General features: G+C 46.0%; 1 protein-coding gene across 2 annotated transcripts in view; it reads left to right on the forward strand.

Moving 5' to 3' along the window:
- ints4 (integrator complex subunit 4) overlaps positions 1-22,645 on the forward strand; it is a 100,753-nt gene that overhangs the window by 68,420 nt on the left and 9,688 nt on the right. For both annotated transcript variants that reach the window (XM_072262554.1, XM_072262555.1), the window contains 5 exons: positions 3,817-3,974; positions 7,587-7,680; positions 8,087-8,167; positions 13,052-13,182; positions 20,725-20,784. In XM_072262554.1, coding sequence (XP_072118655.1) covers positions 3,817-3,974; positions 7,587-7,680; positions 8,087-8,167; positions 13,052-13,182; positions 20,725-20,784 — 524 coding nt within the window. The remainder of the gene's footprint in view (positions 1-3,816; positions 3,975-7,586; positions 7,681-8,086; positions 8,168-13,051; positions 13,183-20,724; positions 20,785-22,645) is intronic.

The raw sequence follows: 22,645 nt of genomic DNA on the forward strand, positions 1-22,645 counted from the left end.
ACTCCTGCACCTATTGTCTATTGCAGGATAATAATGAGGTAGATTGTGATGTCAAGAGTCCATTTTATTATACAAGACATTGTTGAAAAGTGAAAACTGAGATAGAAGCTGTCCTTGAGCCAGGTGGTACATGCTTTTAGACTTTTATATCTTCAGCCTGTTGGGAGAGGGGAGAAGAGAGGATGTCTGGAATGGGGTGGGGTCTTTGATTACGCTAAGTGATTTACTGGGGCAACGAGAAGTGTAGACAGTGCCCAGGGAGGGGAGGCTGAACTGTGACCAAAACTCTCTACAATTTTTTCCATAGGCATAAGGGTACTCCTAAGTGGGAAATCAGGAGGGGGCAAAAAGAAGTCCAGAGTGGGTGGGCTGTTTGATTATGTTGGCCTTCAAAGTTCGAACATTTCAAAGTAAATTTATTATCAAAGTATATGTCACTATGTACATATACTGAGATTAATTTTCTTGTGGGCTTTCACAGTAAGTACTAACAAATGCAATAGAATCAACAAAAAACTGCACACAAGACGGGCAAGCAGCCAGTGCACAGAGGACAACAAGCTGTTCATTTACAAAAAGAAAAAAAAACATCATAATAATAATAAATAAATAAATAATAAATATCAAGAACCTGAGATGAAGAATCCTTGAAAGTGAGTCTGTAGGTTGTGGAATCAGTTCAGTGTTGAGGTGGGTGAAATCTGGTTCAAGTTGGGGGGTGTGGGTCCTGAGGCCTCCTATACCTCCTTCCTGATGGCAGCAGCGAGAAGAGACCATGGCTTGGATGCTGGGGTCCCTGAAGATGGTGGTTGCTGTCCTGCAACCGCACTCCATGTCGATGTGCTCAGTGGTCAATGTGAGAATCATGGAGGTGGCCAGCATTTATCGCTTGTCTCTTTTTGACCTTGTGAAGCTATGGTGAGTCTTTCTGATGCTATGGGGGAGCGAGTTTTACGACTTGAATCCAGGGACCATTCAAAGTACAAGACCTAAGATATAGGAGCAGAATTAGATAATTTGCCCATCAAGGCTGCTACACGTTCCTATCATGGCTGATTTATTATCCGTCTCAACCAAGCTCTCTTGTCCTGCTTTCTCCCTGTAACCTTTGAAGCCCTGACAAATCAAGGATCTATCAACCTCTGCTTTAAATATCCTCGATGACTTGGCTTCCACAGCCCTCTGTGGCAATGAATTCCATAGACTCCCCACCCTCTGGGTGTAGATATCTCTCCTCGCCTCTGTTTTAAAGAAGACATCAAGGTCCAAGTTTCAAAGTAAATTTATCATCAAAGTATGTCACCATATACTGAGGTTAATTTTCTTGCAAAATAAAAGAACAAAGAGATACCATAAAATCAATGAAAAACCACACACACACAAACAAAGACTGACAAACAGACTGAGACTGGGGAAATGTTTCAAAAAACAAGACACAGATGTGCCTGGGAGTGCTAGGACAGAGTTGGCTGAAAACAGCATCACGTGTAGATAAGGTGCTGAAGCACGCTGGCCTTCATCAATCAGGCATCGAGTGTAGGAGTTGGGAAGTTGTATCGCAGTTATGTGAGACATTAGTGAGGTCAAGCTTGGAGTACTGTGTACAGTTTTGATCACCTTGTTATAAGAAAGATGTTAGTGATTTAGAAAGGCTGCGGAAAAGGTGTACCAGGATGTTGCCTGGACTGTGGGACCCAAGTTGTGGGTTAGTGGGTGGAGGTGTTGATCAGCCTTACTGCTTGGGGAAAGTAACTATTTTTGAGTCTGGTGGTCCTGGTGTGGATGCTGTGTAGTCTCCTCCCTGATGGGAGTGGGACAAACAGTCCATGAGCAGGGTGGGTGGGATCCTTCATGATGTTGCTGTCCCTTTACTAGCACCTTTCTATATATGTGACATTGTTGGCAGGTAGGCTGGTGGAGCTGATGGCATTGAGCAGTTTATACTACCCATTGTAGGGCCTTCTTGACTGGTGCAGTGCAGTTTCCGTATTGTGCAGTGATGCAGCTTGTTAGGATGCTCTCTGCTGCACGTATTCAGAAGGACATGAGTGTTGATGTGTATAGTCTAGTTCTCTTCTGCCTCTTCAGATAGTAGAAGCATCAGTGAGCTTTCTTAACTGTGTAGGATGTGTTCTGGGACCATGAGAGGTTGAGATGTGCACTCCCAGGAGTTTGAAACTGTTCGTAGTTTCCACTGCTGTGCCGCCAATGTAAAGAGAGATGTCAGTGGCGTGAGTTCTCCTGAAGTCAATAACCATTTCTTTTGGCTTTTTGACAGTAAGGAAGAGGTTATTTGCCTGGTACCAGAGGCACCAGGCCTCAGGCTCTCCTATCTTCGCTCTGTAGGCCACCTAATTGTCGTTGGTGATGAAGAGCCCCACCACTGTCATGTCATCGGCATAGTTGACAGTGTTCTTACCACACCCCCCACCAGCACTACTTTATAATTTCCCGTCAGACACCTTATGTACAGACACTCCTGTGCCTAGCATCACTTTATGGACATCTGTCCAGATACACAAGCCTGGGCAGTACGATATGGAGAGCAAGCTATTGCCCATGTAGCAAGCTCCCCCTCTCCACGCATCTAACGAACCCAAAGGAACGGCAGAAACTGATACAGTTTGGTACCAGCGGCGTCGCAAGAGTTGCCCGTCAGCATTGAGCTCAATGTAGGACTGCCTTAGGGACTCCAGCTCCAGCTTTTTCCTCTCTGGGTTTACTTCCGAAGCCTTCCCCATGAATAATTATAGCTACAAGGCAACAGGGGTTTGAGATTAGAGTTTTCCTTCTCCTAAATGAGCTGCCAACCACAGCTGACGAGCCTCATTTGCCCAAAGTGACTGGTTTAAGGTGCCAGTAACCCGCCTTTGCCCCTTCTCTGTCAATAGAAATGGTTCCGCCGGGCTTACTAGCTAAGCCGCACATGAAGGGCAGGAGGAGGGTACCTGAGGCACACGCCATTGGGAGTTTTTAATAGCTATAACAACCTTAAGGACCCTTTATGGACATAACGTTCAATCTATGTTTGTAAGCTATCTTAGGTATTTATATTGATTGTTTTTTTTATTATTGTGTTCTTTATCTTATTGTGTTTTTTTATGTGTGGCATTGGATCCATAGGAAGAATTATTTTGTTGTCCTTTATGTTTGTGTACTGGAATTGACGTTAAACAATCTTGAATTACAGGGTGAGGTTGGAGTGTGGAGATTGAGGGATGATCTCATAGAGGTGTGCAGGTTCATGAGGAGCCACAGGGTGAAAGCCACAGTCTTATTCCCAGGGAGGCGCTGGAAATACAAGAGGGCAGAGGTTTAGGATTAGAGGCAAGACGCCAGAGGCAGCTTTCTCATGCAAAAAGGTGGTCCGTATTTGGAATGAGCTGCCAGAAACAGTGGTTGAGGTGGGAGAGAGGGCGACAGAGAATAAGAGGCAGGTTGGAGACAAATGCCAGAAGTCTATTTCCTTGAACTGTTAGGGCCTCAGTGAAGGGAAAGAAATTAAAGTAATGGATTTTAAGATGGAAATAGAATTTTATATTATCAGAGGTTGTTTACCTTTTGTGTTCTGTACCTCAGGACTCCATGACCAGTGTAGTTGGGTTTGTCCTGTGTGCTGTAACACAGGCAAAGTGCTGGTGGAACTCAGCAGGTCCAGTCCTGATGAAGAGTCTCAGCCCGAAATGTCGACTGCTTACTCCTCCCCATCGATGCTACCTGACCTGCTGGGTTCCGCCAGCGTCTTGTGTAATTACTAGCGATTTCCAGCATCTGCAGGATCTCTGGTATCTCCAGCGCTGTACTTTGCATTTGCAGTTGCCAGGCAGGAAAATGGTGTCGGTCTCGGATTCCTCCAACCACGCACTGAACGAGGACTCATCCCGCCAGTTTGTGCAGCAGAGCCTTGACCGGGCTCAGACTATACAACATCTGGATACCCAGGGAGCTCAAGACCTTCTGAAGCTAACAATTCGGTGAGCATTACTATCACTCTGTTCTTTGGATGGGTCACAGTGATGTATCGTCCACTGCTTTGTGGTGTCATTCACTGAATATAGTTGTCAGCTTCTCAGAGGATCACCACTTTGTCATAGGGGGGAGCCTTGTGAGTTCCTGAGATCCTCAGAGTGATGCCATCTGGAGCTTAGCTCCTGGTAGTGCGACCCATGTCAGTATGGTTAAGTGGGAGGTTCCAACCATTGAGCGGTCTAACCAAGATCTCTGGTTCTCCTTTTCTTTCCATGATCCACTCTCCACTTCAGTCAGATTCCTTATCCTCCAGCCCTTTACCTTTTCCCCAACTTTTCACTTCAAACTCCCCGCTCCCCCACCCACCCACCTCCCAGCTCACCTGCTGTCACCTGTCATTTGCCAGCTTGTACTCCTTCCCCTTCCCTCCACCTTCTTATTCTGGCTTCTGCTCCCTTCTTTTCCAATCCTGGTGAAGGGTCTTGGTCTCAAACATAGACAGTTTATTATCTTGCATAGATGCTGTCTGACCTGCTGAGTTCCTCCAGCATTTTGTGTCGGTTACTATAACCTACAGTTCTTGGCTCAGGCCAGTTGAGCCTATTACAATCCACCAGTCCTTTAGGTTTAGGGTTTCAGCTCAGGGCTAATAAACCCCTGACTGCTAAAACAAAATTGATAAACCCAGTCCTAATCCTATAGAGGGAAAGGAAATGTGTGGCAAAACTTGTAGGGTGCCCTAGCACATCCTTAGGTCTTGTGGTTGTTATCACAAGCAAAGTATTTCACTGCAAGTGTCGGTGTACATGTGATAAATAAAACCTAAATCTGAAAAGGATCATCAACGTACAGAGTTGAAGCCCTGCATCAGGATTGAGAATGGAGAGGGGAGATGGCTGGTACATAATAAAGTGGCCAACGGGTGTATGATTGTGATCTTCTGCTGCTGTAGCCCTCCATTTAAAGGTTTGATGTGTGTTCACCACTATTGTAATGCATGGTTTTTCAAGTTACTGTCACCTTCCTGTCAGCTTGAACCAGTCTGGCCGTTCTCCTCTGATCTCTCATTAACAAGGCATTTTCGCCCATAGAACTGTCGCTGATTTGGATTGTAAACTCTAGATATTGTGCGTGAAAACCCCAGGAGATCATCAGTTTCTGAGCTACTCAAACCACCCTGTCTGGCACCAACAGTCATTCCACGGTCAAAGTTACTTGGATCACATTTCTTCCCCAATCTGATGTTTGGTCTGAACACTAACTGAACCTCTTGACCATGTCTGCGCGCTTTTATGCATTGAGTTGCTGCCACATGATTGATGCATTAATGAGCAGGTCCACCTAATAAAGTGGCCGCTGAGTGGAGAAGGGGAGGATTGGGACAGGAGTGTAAGATGATTGTTGGACTGAGGATTGAAAGAGCTTGGAGCTGAAATTGATTTGATTCAAGGTAAAACGATAACAGAATGCGGAATAAAGTATAACAGCTACAGAGAAAGTGCAGTGCCAATGGACAATGAGATACAAGATCATAATCAGTAGATTGTGAGGTGAAACGGTCCTTCTTACTGTGCTGGAGAATCCCTCAGAACTCTTGTAACAGCGGGATAGAACCTGTCCTTGAGTGTGGTTGTATGTGCTTTGAGGCTTTTGTATCTTCTGTCCAATGGGAAATGGGAGAAGGGAGATTGTCTGAAGTAGGTGTGATTACTCAAGTCAAGTATGCTGTTCTCCTAAGGGGTTGTCTAGAAGCTTCCAGACCTCACAATCCTGCCCCCTTTCCCACTTACTGATCACCACAAGACTTAATCTGGAATGTTAGGGTGGATGCCCTTAATGGAGAACATCTGTGCATAGTTTCGTTTAACGTGGGATACTGATCTGCGGTCCTTGACATATTGGGGTCGGGGTCTGGTGACTCTTCACTGCTGCAGCCTTCCTCCGCCTTCACTGTCGCTGTGATTGGACTTGTATTTCTATCTAGAGACACAGTGTTGAACGGGCCCTTCATTGTCGTTGTGATTTTACGTGTATTTCTATTTAGAGATACAGCGTAGAACAGGCCCTTCATTGTCGTCGTGATTTTACGTGTATTTCTATTTAGAGATACAGCGAAGAACAGGCCCTTCACTGTCGTCGTGATTTGACTTGTATTTCTATTTAGAGATACAGTGTGGAACAGGCCCTTCACTGTCGCTGTGATTTTACGTGTATTTCTATTTAGAGATACAGCGAAGAACAGGCCCTTCACTGTCATTGTGATTTTACTTGTATTTCTATTTAGAGATACAGTGTGGAACAGGCCCTTCTGGTCCACCGAGCCACACCGCCCAACAAACCACCAATTTAACCCTAGCATAATGACAGTCTATTTTACAACAACCAATTAACCTACTAATCGCTACGCCTTTGGACTCTGAAACAAAACTGGAGTACCCTCAGGAAATGTACATGCTCACAGGGAGAACGTACAAGCTCTTTACAGATAGTGGCAGAATTGGACACAAAACTCCCAACGCCCTCAAGTTGTAAAGTCGTCACACTAACTGCTGCACTACTGTAGCACCCATCTTCCACCAGCTCCACCACTGAGGTCTTGGTGTGATTGCTTTGTCTGGAACCCCCCTGTTAGAATCAAAGGAAAAATGGCCAGAGTCGCTCAGCACTTTAGTGCAAGGATGTTTATTAGGTGTGTCAAAAATCAAACTTACAAAATCTAGTGAAAAGAAAACTGCCAATATTTACAAAAAGATATCTACCAGAAAGCAACTATAGCTCCCTCCTATTCTTGCCCAGTGTGAGCACGTGACAGCCTCTATCTCTTGCTCACTGAGGGTGATGAGCACCTTTAAATCACCACTAGGACATGGCAGCTTTAGTTACCAACAAAGTTAACTTAAGACTACACATGAATTAGAATCAGATGCACCCCACAATGTAGTTACAATTATATTACAAAATAAACAGAAGGAGCTCCCTTAAATACAGAATACAAGCAACATTTGCACATCCCATTACTAAAGAGATGGAATATTTCACCATGTACGATGGAAAGGCACCATAACGCCAACCCGAGCGCAGCAACTTGGTTTAGGACTCGTGAATATACCGGGGAAGACACTGAAATGTGTGCACTCAGCACAACAGCAGCAGAATGACAAGGTAATGTCTGTGTGTGGGTGAATACGTGTGTATAAGGAGTGTGTTTATCAAGTGCTCCCTGTCCGCCTTGACCTTACCATTATGGTGACCCTGCCAGGAGCTAAACTCTGGACCACATTGCTCTTGGGGTCTCAGGAGCTAAATTCTGGACCACATCGCTCTTGGGGTCTCAGGAGCTAAACTCTGGACCACATCGCTCTTGGGGTCTCAGGAGCTAAACTCTGAACCGCATTGCTCTTGGGGTCTCAGGAGCTCACAAACCTCAGCACCACCACAAGGTGATGATCCTCAGAGAAGCTGTGGTTACGCAGGCTGCTTTATTGCTTTCGTGATGTGTTGAGTTGTGTCCACAACTCCTGTCCCTTTTGGTGAAGTGCTGAAATTCATTAATTCATGACAGATGAAGCTTGTATCTCATGCATCGTTTTTTTATTTAATCTTTCCTCTGATCCCAGTGACCTGCAGAGACTGGGAGAGCTACAGCCAGAGTTGTCGGGGATTGCTGAGTTTTCAGCCACGTACTTGCAGTGCCAGCTCCTCCTCATGAAGGTAAGGTGTTTACGCGATGCTTCTCTGTATGAGCGATGGCTTCCTCTTCCCAGGCGTCTCCACCTTGGTAGCTGAGGAAACAAGTATGTCATAGTTGTACAGCACTGCAGCATACAAACAGGCCCTTCAGCCCATCTAATCCATTCTGAACATTCAGCTTGCTTCTATCAGCCTACACCTGGATCATAACCCTCCATACCCCTTGCATCCATGTATTTATCCAATCTACTCTTGAGAGTTGAAACTGAACCCGCGTCCACCACTTCCGCTGGCAGCTCTTTCCGTACTCTCCCCACCCTCTTGAGTTCTCTCTCAGGTGTTCCATAAAGAAAATGCAGAAAGCTGTGGACAGCATCTCAGCAAAACCAGTCGCCCCTCCTGAAACAAAGTGCTTTTCTCTTTGCAGTCTCTCCAGGAGAAGGTGTGGAACGTGGCTGCTCCGCTCTACCTCAAGCAGAATGTCGTGGCAGCTTCTGCGGCCAAACAGGTGAGTGATGTCCATGTCTCCCCGTTGGAAATGTGAAGGCAGAATGATTCAGCAAGTGGAGTCACTGCCTCAGCTCCAGCTGCCCACGTTTTCCTTAGTTATGTCATTTGCCTTCAAGGATGTAATGCTGAGGCTTTAGAAGACATGGGTCAGACTGCACTGGCAGTACTGTGAACGGTTTTGGGCCGCTGTCTGAGAAAGGATGAGCTGACATTGGAGAAGGGTCAAGATAATGATCCCAGCAATGAAAAGATTAATGTATGAGGAATGCTCTGGGCTGGGACTTGCTAGAGTTTACTTTATACTTTATTGTCGCCAAACAATTGATTCTAGAACGTACAATCATCACAGCGATATTTGATTCTGCGCTTCCCGCTCCCTGGATTACAAATCGATAGTAAACATTAAAAATTTAAATTATAAATCATAAATAGAAAATAGAAAAATGGAAAGTAAGGTAGTGCAAAAAAAACGAGAGGCAGGTCTGGATATTTGGAGGGTACGGCCCAGATCCGGGTCAGGATCCAGTCAGCAGTCTTATCACAGTTGGGAAGAAGCTGTTCCCAAATCTGGCCGTACGATTCTTCAAACTCCTGAGCCTTCTCCCAGAGGGGAGAGGGACGAAAAGTGTGTTGACTGGGTGGGTCGTGTCCTTGATTATCCTGGCAGCACTGCTCCGACAGCGTGCGGTGTAAAGTGAGTCCAAGGACGGAAGATTGGTTTGTGTGATGTGCTGTGCCATGTTCACGACCTTCTGCAGCTTCTTCCGGTCTTGGACAGGACAACTTCCATACCAGGTTGTGATGCACCCTAGAAGAATGCTTTCTACGGAGCATCTATAAAAATTAGTGAGGGTTTTAGGGGACAGGCCAAATTTTTTTAGTTTTCTCAGGAAGTAAAGGCGCTGGTGGGCCGTCTTGGCAGTGAACTTTGCTTGGTTGGACCAAGTCAGGTCATTTGTGATATTGACCCCGAGGAACTTAAAGCTTTTGACCTGTTCCACTTGCGCACCACCGATGTAAATGGGGTCATGCGGTCCGCTACTCCTTCTGAAGTCACCAACCAATTCCTTCGTCTTGCTGACATTGAAGGATAGGTTATTGTCTTCGCACCATGCCACCAGGTTCTTAATTTCCTCTCTGTACTCAAACTCATCATTACCCGAGATATGGCCTACAGTTGTTATGTCATCAGCAAACTTATATATTGAGTTTGATGGAAACTTGGCTACACAATCATGGGTGTACAGTGAGTACAGCAGCAGGCTGAGTACACAGCCTTGTGGGGCACCGGTGCTCAGAGTGATTGTAGAGGAGAGCTTGTCCCCTATTTTTACAGCCTGGGTCCTGTCTGTGAGGAAGCTGAAGATCCAGCTGCTGATCTGAGTGCTAAGGTCCAGGTTCCGGAGCTTAGGAATCAGTTTATTTGGAATGATGGTATTAAAGGCAGAGCTGTAGTCATAGAAACATAGATAATAGATGAAGGAGTAGGCCATTCGGCCCTTCGAGCCTGCACCGCCATTTATTATGATCATGGCTGATCATCCAACTCAGAACCCCGCCCCAGCCTTCCCTCCATACCCCCTGATCCCCGTAGCCACAAGGGCCATATCTAACTCCCTCTTAAATATAGCCAATGAACTGGCCTCAACTGTTTCCTGTGGCAGAGAATTCCACAGATTCACCACTCTCTGTGTGAAGAAGTTTTTCCTAATCTCGGTCCTAAAAGGCTTCCCCTTTATCTTCAGACTGTGACCCCTTGTTCTGGACTTCCCCAACATCGGGAACAATCTTCCTGCATCTAGCCTGTCCAATCCCTTTAGGATTTTATAGGTTTCAATCAGATCCCCCCTCAATCTTCTAAATTCCAACGAGTACAAGCCCAGTTCATCCAGTCTTTCTTCATATGAAAGTCCTGCCATCCCAGGAATCAATCTGGTGAACCTTCTTTGTACTCCCTCTATGGCAAGGATGTCTTTCCTCAGATTAGGGGACCAAAACTGCACACAATACTCCAGGTGTGGTCTCACCAATGCCTTGTACAACTGCAGTAGTACCTCCCTGCTCCTGTACTTGAATCCTCTCGCTATAAATACCAATGAAAAGGAGCCTTACGTATGCGTCGTTATTCTCCGGGTGTTCTAAGGAGGAATGTAGGGCCAGAGAGATGGCACTTGCCATTGACCTGTTGCTCCGGTTAGAGGAATGAGAGGAGGTCTGATTGAAACCTATTGAATATTAAATGGTCTGGATAGAGTGGATGCGGAGAGGATGTTTCCTACCGTGGAGGAGTCTAGAACCATGGGGCACAGCCTCAGAATACAAGGGTGTCCCCCTAGAACAGAGATGAGGAGGAATATCGTTAACCAGAGGTGTGTGAATCTGTTGAATTCATTGCCATAGATAGTTGTGGAGGTCTGGTCATCAGGTATATTTAAAGCAAAGGATAGGTTTTTGATTAGTGAGGGTGTCAAAGGCTGCAAGGATCAAACAGACAGCCAATGATATTTTCAAGTTAGTTAGGACAATTGAGTTGTTAAAAGTCAAAATGAAACTTCCAGCAGACTGCCGACGATATTTTGAAATTAGTAAAGACAATTGAACTTTTAGTTGTTGGATATGTTTCACATCCTTCAGTTATCTCGTCTGTCTCCAGCACCCCCCCCCCCCCCCCCCCGATTGTGTGAAGGGAAGCTATGTTTTAGGGAGACCTTTCTGGAAGGTCTCACTACAGAAGCCTCACTGGTACTCACTGCCAGTCTATCTGGTGGTCTCGCTCTGGGTGCAGACTCAGTGGGATGAATGGCCTAATTCTGTTCCAATGTCTTCATACTCTTGCTTGAATACAACTTCCCCGGGCTACCTTTGCCTCACTGCAACTTCGCACCTCCACTCTCGGTCCGGGTGGCACCTCCGCTCTCGGTCCGGGTGGCACCTCCGCTCTCGGTCCGGGTGGCACCTCCGCTCTCGGTCCGGGTGGCACCTCCACTCTCGGTCCGGTTGGCACCTCCACTCTAGGTCCAGGTGCAGGCGCTTGACTCACGGCCAGTGGCGCCTTCCCACCCAACACGGATGCAGCTCGACCCGTTGCAGTCTCTTTTGTCTTCGGGCTTTATCATCTGTAAGATGCTAGAGGAACATACCTGTGAAAGATGTTAGAATGCAGTTACCCTGATAAAGACCGGAAGACATAGGAGAATAATTAAGCCATTTGGCCCATTGAGTCTGCTCCAGTATTCCATCATGGCTGATTTATTATCCCTGTCAACTCCATTCTCCCGTCTTCCCCCCCAACCTTTGACACCATTGCTAATCAAGAACCTACCTGCTCCTATGGCTTATGGCTGGTGTCTGTGACGTGCTGAGCTGTGTCCACAACTCTGTGCAGTGTCTGGAATTCTAATGTGCAGGTTGGAAGCCGAAATGAATGGATCTTTGGAAAAAGGGGCTGAAGACTGGGCAAGAAGCAGACCTGAGATACGGTGTTACTTGTGATTCTGTTGAATGTTTAGGCAAACGTAAAAGAGGCGGACAACAGAAGAGGTTCAAAGACGTCTTAAAAGGCAACATGAAGAAATGTAACATCGACATCAATAATTGGGAAACCACTGCCAAGGACGGGAAACTCTGGCAAGCCATCATCCGAGAAGGAACAGCAACTTCCGAAGCCAACAGATGTGCAGAATTAGAAGAATTCGGTGGGAGGAGAAGATGGCAGCGTGCCGCGCGTGCGCAGCCCTCTGGTGAAAAATGATATCGTATCTGTTAAATAGGGGCCATGGACAATTCTGATTTGATGGAGAATGGACATGAAAGCACAGAGGAACATCTGGAGAAATTTCTGAAACGCTCGTTCGCTGCTGTCGTTACTGAGTGGTCGGGAATCTTTTGGAGGGTAGGCCTCAAAATCCCCGGCCTTGCCTACTTTTGGCGACCGAGAAGGAGGTCGAATCGTTCGGCAGAGATGCCGCTCAGCACTCGGTGTCGGAGAGCTGATCAGAGCTCAAAGTTTTCGGATGACTCAGAGTTGGATTGTGGTCGGCATGGCAGGGAGAGTTTTTCTTCCTTCTCCCGTCTGCGTGAGATGTGGGACATTTGAGAGACTTTGAACTTTACTGTGCTCACGGACTTCTTCATCAAGTTATGGTATTGTTGCACTGTTGTAACTATATGTTATAATTATGTGATTTTGTCAGTTTTTTCAGTCTTGGTCTGTCCTGTGTTTTGTGATATCACACCAGAGGAAATAATGTATCATTTCTTAATGCATGCATTACTAAATGACAATAGAAGGGGACTACGTGTCTTCATAATCTAAAAAGAGAAGAAAATGAAAAGAGAGGCAACAACGACCAAAGCCCGATCTGCCATCTGGAACTACCTGTCCTGAATGCGGAAGAACTTTCAAAGCCAAGATTGGACTCATAAGCCACTTGAGAGCCCATAAGTAGATCAACAGAACGAAGTCCATCATCCTCGACCTCGAGGGATAGCCACGACAACTTATACAGATCAAACCATTACAGTGTATTGAGGTAGTACAAGATAAAGCAATAACAGAAAACAGAATGGAGTGTTACAGCTACAGAGTAAGTGCAGTGCAGGTAAACAATAAGGTGCATGATCATAATAAGATAGAATGTGAGATCAAGAGTCCAACTATTCGTACTTATCCATCTGTCTGGGTGCCATTCACTGTGTCGTGGTACATGGATTGGTATCGGTTTATTGTTGTCACATGTATTGAAGTACAGTGAAACACTTGGCCTGCAAACTGTTCTTACAGATCAGATCATTACGCAGTGTGTTGATGTAAAACAATAACAGAGTTCAGAGTAAAGTGTAACTGTCAACGGTGACCTACCCTCTCTGTCTCTCCCTGCAGATTCTGGAGCACACCTACAAGCTGGAGTTTCTGTACAGTGGCCTGGAGAGCCGGCACGTTGCCCTCATTCACCACATGCGGCTTCAGGCCAAAGCGCTACAGCTCATACTGACAGCTCGCACCAGCCGAGGGTGAGGAACCCACTGTGAATCGTCTCGGGTCGCAATGACTGGTTGGACGTGGGGCCAACGGGCTGTTGTAGTAGTGATGCAGGTCCGAAGAAGCCATTAGGCACAGGAGCAGGATAAGGCCATCCACCCCTTTCTTCTGCCTTCTCCCCGTAACTTTTGACGCCCTGACTAATCAAGAACCAATCAACATCCGCTTTAAATATATCCATAAGACCATAAAATATAGAAACAGAATTAGGCCATTTTGACCCATCAAATCTGCTCCACCATTTCCTCCACGATAGCCTCCAACCTGATGGCATGAACATTGACTTCTCTAACTTCCGCTAATGCCCCACCTCCCCCTCGTACCCCATCCGTTATTTATTTATATACACACATTCTTTCTCTCTCTCTTCTTTTTCTCCCTCTGTCCTGACTATACCCCTTGCCCATCCTCTGGGTTCCCCCCCCCCTCCACCTTTTCCTTCTCCCTAGGCCTCCTGTCCCCTGATCCTCTCATATCCCCTTTTGCCAATCACCTGTCCAGCTCTTGGCTCCATCCTTCCCCCTCCTGTCTTCTCCTATCATTTTGGATCTCCTCCTCCCCCTCCCTCTTTCAAATCTCTTACTCACTCTTCCTTCAGTTAGTCCTGACGAAGGGACTCGGCCCGAAATGTCGACTGTACCTCTTCCTAGAGATGATGCCTGGCCTGCTGCGTTCACCAGCAACTTTGATGTGTGTTGCTTGAATTTCCAGCATCTGCAGAATTCCTCGTGTTTCCACCATTTCATCATGGCTGATCTAATTTTCCTCTTGGCCCCAATCTCCTTGCCTTCTCTCCATATCCCTTCATGCCCTGATCAATCAAGAATCTATCAACCTCTCCCTTAATATATATAAAGACTTGGCCCCCACAGCCATTTATGGCAATGAATTCCATAGTTTCACCACTCTCTGGCTAAAGAAATTCCTACTCATCTCCACTCTAAAAGGACACCCCTCTATTCTGAGGCTGTGTTCTCTGGTCTTAGACTCTCCCATGATAGAAAACATCCCCTCTGCATCCACTCTATCAAGGCCTTTCACCATTTAATAGGTTTCAATAAGGTCACCCCTCATTCTTCTGAATGCAGGCCCAGAGCCATCAAACGCTCTTCATATGACAGACTATTCAATCCTAGAATAATTTTTGTGAACCTCCTTTGAATTCTCTGCAGTTTCAGCACATTTTTTTAAGGTAAGGGGCATAAATTTCCTGAGTCTGTATTTCCTTAAGAGACTGAGGTCCTTTAACATCTGTTGGACGATGCTGAGGATGTTCTACGAGTCTGTGGTGGCCAGTGCTATCATGTTTGCTGTTGTGTGCTGGGGCAGCAGGCTGAGGATGGCAGACACCAACAGAATCAACAAACTCATTCGTAAGGCCACTGATATTGTGGGGATGGAACTGGAGTCTCTGATGGTGGTGTCTGAAAAGAGGATGCTGTCCAAGTTGCATGCCATCTTGGACAATGTCTCCCATCCACTACATAATGTACTGGTTGGGCACAGGAGTACATTCAGCCAGAGACTCATTCCACCGAGATGCAACGCTGAGCGTCATAGGAAGTCATTCCTGCCCGTGGCCATCAAACTTTACAATTCCTCCCTTGGAGGGTCAGACACCCTGAGCCAATAGGCTGATCCTGGACTTATTTCCTGGCATAATTTACATATTATTATTTAATTATTTATGGTTTTATATTGCTATATTTATACTCTTTTCTTGGTTGGTGCAACTGTAACGAAACCCAATTTCCCTCGGGATCAATAAGGTATGACTATGACTATAAAACTGCTCACAATACTCCAGGTAAGGTCTCACCAGTGCTTTATAAAGTCTCAACGTTACATCCTAGCTTTTATATTCTAGTTCTCATGAAATGAATGCTAACATTACATTTGCCTTCCTCACCATAGACTCAACCTGTAAATTAACTTTTAGGGAATCCTGCACAAGGACTCCCTAGTCCCTTTGTGCCTCATCAATTTGTATTTTCTCTCCATTTTGAAAATAGTCAACCCTCTCATTTCCTGTACCAAAGTACATGACCATACACTTCCCGACACTGTATTCCATCTGCTATTTCTTTGCTCATTCTCCTAATCTAAGTTATTCTGTAGTCTCCCTACTTCCGCAAAACTACCTGCCCCTCCACTTATCTTTGTATCGTCTGCAAACTTTGCAACAAATCCATCAATTCCATCATCCAGATCATTGACACAAAACGTAAAAAGGATCGGTCCCAACACAGACACCTGTGGAACACCACTAGTCACCTGCAGCCAACCAAGAAAGGCTCCCTTTATTCCCGCTCTTTGCCTCCTGCCAATCAGCTACTGCTTTACCCATGCTAGGATCTTTCCTGTAATACCACGGATCTTTGTTAAACAGCCTTGTCACGTGTGGCACTTTGTCAAAGGCCTACTGCAAATCCAAGTACACAGCATCAACCAATTCGATTAGTATATCCTGCCTGATATTTCTTCAAAGAATTCCAACAGATGTCAGGGAAGATTTTCCCTTAAGAAAACCATGCTGACTACGGCCTATTTTATCATGTGCCTCCAAGGACCCTGAGACGTCACCCACTATCTCGGTAGCTACCTCTTTCAGAACTCTGGTGTGTATACCATCTAGTCCAGGTGATTTTATCTACCTTCAGACCTTTCAGTTTCCCAAGAACCTTCTCTCTAGTTATGGTAACTTCACACACTTAATGGCCCCTGACACCTGGAACTTCCACACTGCTAGTATCTTTCACAGTGAAGACTGATGCAAAATATTTATTCAGTTCGTCCGCCATTTCCTTGTCCCCCATCATTACCTCTTCAGCATCTGAGCGGTCAGATGTCCACTGTTACCTCTGTTCTACACTTTATGTATCGGAAGAAACTTTTGGTATTATCTTTAATATTATTGGCTAGCTAGCTTCTGTATTCCATCTGTACCTTCTTGATGACTTTTTGTTGCCTGCTGTTGGTTTTTAAAAGCTTTCTAATCCTCTAACTTCCCACTAATTTTTGCTCGTTTATATGCCCTCTCTTTGGGTTTTATGTTGGCTTTGACTTCTCACGGTTGTGTCATCCTGCCTTTAGAATGCATCTTCCTCTTTGTGATTTATATATTCTGTGCCTTCCGAATTGCTTCCAGAAACTCCAGCCATTGCTGCTCTGCTGTCAACCCTGCCAGTGTTCTTTTCTGATCAATTTCGGCCAACACCTCTCTCAGGCCTCTATAATTCCCTTGACTCCACTGTAATACTGATATAGCTGACTTTACCTTCTCTTTCTCATATTTCAGGGCAAATTCGATCATATTATGATCACTTTCCCCTAAAGGTTATTTCATCTTAAGCTCGCTAATCAATTCTGGTTCATTGCACAACACCCAATCCTGAATAGCCAATCCCCTAATGGGCTCCACCATGAGCTGCTTTTAAAAAACCATCTCATAGGCACTTTAGAAATTCTCCCTCTTGGAATCCAGTACCAACGTGATTTCCCCAATCTACCTGCATATTGAAATCCCCCATGACTAATGTAACATTATCTATCCTCTTGGCATGCATTTTCTATCTCCAGCTGTAATTTGTAGACCACATCCTTACTACTATTTGTGGGCCTGTAAACAGCTCCCTGGCCTTCTCGTGTGGCTTAGCCTCTAAGCCCAGAGGAACTGTTTCTACTGATAGGAGAAGGGGTGAAGGCAGGTCCTGGCGCCTTAAAGCCAGTGCTTTGGGTAAATGGAGCTCGTCAGCCTGGGAAGGCAGTCCACCTAAGAGAGGGAAAACTCTGATTTCAAACCTCTGCTGCCTTGCGGCCCTACCCACTCATGGGAAAGGCTTCTGGAGTAAACCCTGAGGACAAATCTGGAGCTGGAGTCCCTAAGGCAGTCCGACGTTGCTTTCAACCTCGTTCTGGCAACTCCTGCGATGACACTGGTGCCAAGCTGTATCGGCCCTTGCCCTTCCCTTGGACAACATCGGTGGCGTGGAGAGGGGAGACTTGCTGCATGGGCAACTGCCAGTCTTCCATAAAACCTTGCTCAGGCCTGTGCCCTGGAAACTTCCGAGGTGTAGATCCATGGTCTCGCGAGACAAACGGATGCCACCACCATACAGCTCCCACCAGGGTCTTTTTACCCTTGCAGTTCCTTGGCTCTATCCACAATGATACAGTACCTTCCTATGTTACCTCTATCTAATGATTTGATTTCACTTTTTACCAACAAAGCAATGCTTTCCTGCCTGTCCTTTCGATACAATGTGTGTCCTTGGACATTAAGCTCCCAGCTATAATCTTCTTTCAGGCATGACTCAGTGATGCCTACAACATCATACCTGCCAATCTACAAATGTGCTACAAGTTCATCTGTCTTATTCCGTATGCTGTGCGCATTCAGCTACAACACCTTCAGTCCTGTATTCACCTTTCTCGACTTTGTCCGCCTTTTATGTTGCAACGCATCCTGTTGACTGCAACTTTGCCCTATGAAAGCCTCTCCTCACTATACATTGCCTCTGTTTGTAAACCAGCTACCTGATCTTCAGAACTATCACCTGCCTTTCCTCCAATACTTTTTGCATTGAAATATACGCAGCTCAGGACACTAGTGACACCATGCTGAATCTTTTGATCCCTAACTCTCTCTCAGGTCTTAACAACATCTGCCTCCACAACCTCACCACTAACTCTTCTGGCACTCTGGTTTCCATCCCCCTACAACTCTAGTTTAAACCCCACTGTGCAGCAATAACAAACTTTCCCGCTAGGACAGGGGTCCCCAACCTTTTTCGCACTGCGGACCGGTTTCATATTGACAATATTCTTGCGGACCGGCCGACCGGGGGGTGGGGGGGGGGGGGGGTGGTGGTAGGGTTGCCAACGGACAAGAGTAGCAGTCAAATATGCTGAGTTTACCCCGAGAAAGACTATAATGACCATGAATCCTTGCGCGGGCACCAGCGCGCATGCGTGTACAATTTTTTTCTACAAATCTTTTTTGGCGATTCAGTTCGGGGGGGGGGGGGAGGTGTTAATCACGACCAGAATATAGATGATAATTAGCTAATACACTCAATTTCGTTTCTAAAAGGGTTTATCTAACGAATTTAATATTAAACACACAACACATATTTTCCTCGCATGAATTATCAGGGGAGGACAGGGGAGCTTGAAGTAAGTGTTGAACGAACTTCCAATAGAAGTGGTAGAGATAGGTTCGATATTATCATTTAAAGAAAAATTGGATAGGTATATGGACAGGAAAGGAATGGACGGTTATGGGCTGAGTGCAGGTCAATGGGACTAGGTGAGAGTAGCGTTCGGCACGGACTAGAAGGGCAGAGATGGCCTGTTTCCGTGCTGTAATTGTTATATGGTTATATAAGTCAATAGCATCACAACATTTTAAGTAACGTTTGGATATTAAACACACAGCACATATTTTCCCCGTATGAACATATAAAATCATTGCAACACACCAATATCGCTGAATCAGTGGGAGCCCTGGGCTTGTTTTCCTGCCACAACACGGTCCTATCGAAGGGTGACGGGAGACAGCGATACTCGAAGGGAGTTCCTTATGTCCAGTCTATTCTGCAATTTAGTTTTCGTTGCATTCATTGCAGAGATATGTTGGAAATGGAAGCAACGTTTTCAGTGCTTTCGTGGCTATCTCAGGATTTTTAGCCTTGACTTTGATTCAGAATGCCGGCAGAGATGTTATGTCAAACATACTTTTCAGCCCGTTGTCATTTGCAAGCTCGAGGAGTTGATCTCCTTCCCACGCTGAAAAGCACGATGCGCGGGTAATGAGCTCGCGTGCGTAATGGCTCAACAGTGGGCGTGACAGGGAACGAGGAAAGGTGCAGCTGACTCATATTGCCAAATCATATCGTTTTCTCGCGGCCTGGTAGCACATACTTTGCAGCCCGGTATTAGTGCCCCTCTAGTTCAGGTGCAAACCATCCCGTCTTTACAGGTCCCACCTTCCCTGGAAGAGAGTCCAATGATACAAAAATCTTATGCCCTCCCTCCTACACCAACTCCTTAGCCATGTATTGAACTGTTTAAAATTCCTAGTTCTAGCCCCACTAGCCCCAGCCGGGTCTAGATAATGGTCCCAGAACTGCTCATAATACTCTGTGTTGTCTGACCAATGCCTTACAAAGCCTCAGCATTACACCCTCTTTATGTTCTAGTCCTCTCAAAGTGAATACTAACATTGCATTTGCCTACCTTACTACCGACTCAACCTGCAAGTTAACCTTGAGGGAATCCTGCACGAGGGCTCTAAATTTTGAATTCTGGCCCTCGTTAGAAAATAATCTATATCTTTATTCTTTCAAAGTGCGTGACCACACACTTCCAAAAATGTGTATCATTCACGGAGCAGAAAGACACCCAATAACTGAGATTGCCTAATGGCTCCCGTGTCTTTCAGTATTTATTACAGGAGAATGGTGTTTAGAGGGACAATAGATTGGCCATGATGGAATGGTGAGCAGACTCAATGGGCCGAATGGCCCCATTCTGCTCCTCTGTCTTATGCTTTTATTGCTGGAGGCTGATAATTCGAGTGGGTAAAACAGCTGTGAATTTGTTCCTGCCAAATGAGACATCTATCTACGCTAGTTGCATTTACCTGTATGTATAACCCATTCTCTTGGAGTATTACATTCAGTTCTGGTTGCCTCGTTATATATTGCCTCCCCCTGATATCTTGCTTCCTCCCCTACTCCCAAGGTCCACTCTCCTTTCATATCCGATTCCTCCTCCTCCAGCCCTTTACCTTCTCCACTTATCACCTCCCAGCTTCTTGCTTCATCCCCCCCTGCACCCACCTGACTTCACCTACCATCTTCTAGCTTGTCCTCCTTCGCCTCCCCTCGCCCCCCCCCATCCCCCATTCTGGCTTCTGGCATCTGCCCCCTTCCTTTCCAGCCCTGATGAAGTGACTCGACTCCTCTCCATAGACGCTGCCTGACCTACCAAGTTCCTCCAGCATTTTGTGTCTGTTGCTATAGGAAAGATGTAGAAGCTTTGCAGGGTGCAGATGGTATTTACCAGGATGTTGTGTGGATTAGAGAGCAAGTCTTATGAAGATAGGATAAGTTAGCTAGGACTTTTCTCTTAGTAGAGAAAGAGGATGAAAGGTGACTTGCTATAGGTGTTAAAGATGGTAAGAGGTGTAGATAGAGTGGATAGCCAGAGGTGTTTTCCCAGGGGGGAGTTGGCTATACAAGGGGACGGCACAGTAAGGGTTCACGGTGTTATCCCAACCTTTTAACTTACTCTAAGATCAATCTAACCCTCTCCTTTTATAGCTCTACATTTTTCTTTCATCCATGTGCCTATCTAAGTATCTTAGATATTTAAGAATCTAAGAAATATACTTGGACATTAAGTATCTTAAACTTTCCTATTGCATCTGCCTGTAGCACCAACCCCGGCCGTGTGCATGAATGGGGACGTTCTGCATTTCCACCTCTTACTGATCGTCTTGTTCATTTCAGGATGGAAACTCTGATAAACCTGTGTGAGAAGTTCCTGCAGGAGCTGGAGATGTTCCCCAGGTAAGCAGTTCCTCAACTTGAGAATCGGTTTTCGGGTTTCCAGAGGTACCAGTGGATTTTAGGGAATAAACATCAGTGAATCGGAATCAGATTCATTACCGCAGTCCTAATCAACGGTCTTGGGCTGTGTACATACATCTATTGATGCTTCTGGACGCATCTTCAGTGATGTTCCTGGAATCATCGGGTGTTTCGGGTCTTTCAACATCATACACCCTCCTCCAGGTGACCCAGCCGGGGCTGATCAGACCCCAGCTTGTGTCCAGATGGCTACTTATGACTCCATGGCTCCCCTCTTTTGTGCCACAGCCATCTTGAGGCCCTCTCTGCCGCATCGGTGGTACTGCGGATGGCTCCCCTCTTCCTCTCTCTCCCTTGATGCCCAAAATGCTGAAGGCTCTTAACTAAAGAATGGGCTACAAATCCCCTACAACCAGCCTCCACTGGGAGACACCTCGCTCTCCATCCAGCCTGCTGGCAGTTGCAGGCTGAAATGTCAACTGCTTCCATGGATGCTGCCTGACCTGCTGAGCTCCTCTGGCATTTTTTGTGTGTGTGTGTTGCTCTGGATTTTCCGCATCTGCAGAATCTCTTGTATTTCTCATCATTGACTTTGATGATCTGTTATTTTGCAGCAGGAGTACAGTGCAAAGACACATAAATTATAAATTAACTAGCACAAAAGATGGCTGTGAACTGTTCATAAATCTAAAGGCGGGGGGGTTGGGAGAAGCTGTTCCTGAATTGTTGAGTGTGTGTCTTCAGGCTCCTCTACCTGCTCCCTGATGGTAACAATGAGAAGAGGGCAAGTCCTGGTTGGCAGGAGTCCTCCGTGACGGATGCCGCCTTTTCAAAATGGTTTTTGAAGATATTTCAGCTGAATTCCACTGGCTGAAAAGTGCTTTTGGATATCCTGAGATTGTGAAAAAACATCTATAAAAAGTTTGTTTTACATAAGCTTTCAATCATAAAATTGAACTTTTCTCAAAAATGTGGGCGTTGGAGACAAGTCTGGAGATCTGTTCCAAATCTCATATGAATGTGTGAGGCAGGTATGTACTATGATGTCAAACAGTGTTCCAGCATGCCTTGGCATCACTTGTGTGAAATTCTTCCTTGCGGGGTGGCTCTGTAAATAAAACAGCTTTAACCTACGAGTGGAGAGTGCTCATCTGGCACAGAGCTGGAAGTCAAAGACTTCACTGTGGGTGTCCTTACAGGCTGGGAATCATGTCCTTTCTTGTATCCCTGTATCGGATGTTCCACTTTACATCAATAGCCATGATCTCTCCCCACCTATCTCACCCCTCTCCCCCTTCTCCCCCTTCTCTCGCCCTCCCCTCTACCCTCTCACCCCCACCCTCCTCCTCCCCCCTCACCTTCCCCTACATTTCTGCTGCCCCTCATTTCCCTCACTGTTCTGGTCCTCCATAATCTTTCAAAAATATATCTACTTCCTCTTTTTGTATCCTTTAACCTCTACAACCCTCTAAGGCAGAGATCTCCACAGAAGAAGTTCCTAACCACCAAAATCCCTACTGGAAGAACTCAGCAGGTTGAGCTGCATCCACTGAGCAGGAAAGGACTTGTCATCATTTCTGGTCGAAACCTGCTGAGTTTCTCCAGCCGATCGAGTGCTGCTCCCAGATTCCACAGCCTGCAGTCCTTTGTGCCTCTACAGCCGACATCGGGTAGTGAGGTACATTCCAGGACTGTGAAGATATGGCTGATCTCAGTGAGGATTGCTGGGGAAGTTTGAGCTTTGTGCCTGCTGGTAAAATGATTCACCAGAGGTAGTCACTGGCCCACCGTGCTTTAAAAGCCTACAGATTAGACCCAGTCCTCAGCAGCTCAGTTTTAA

The sequence above is a fragment of the Mobula birostris genome, chromosome 7 (assembly GCF_030028105.1).
Source record: "Mobula birostris isolate sMobBir1 chromosome 7, sMobBir1.hap1, whole genome shotgun sequence".
Taxonomy (NCBI): Eukaryota; Metazoa; Chordata; class Chondrichthyes; order Myliobatiformes; family Myliobatidae; genus Mobula; species Mobula birostris.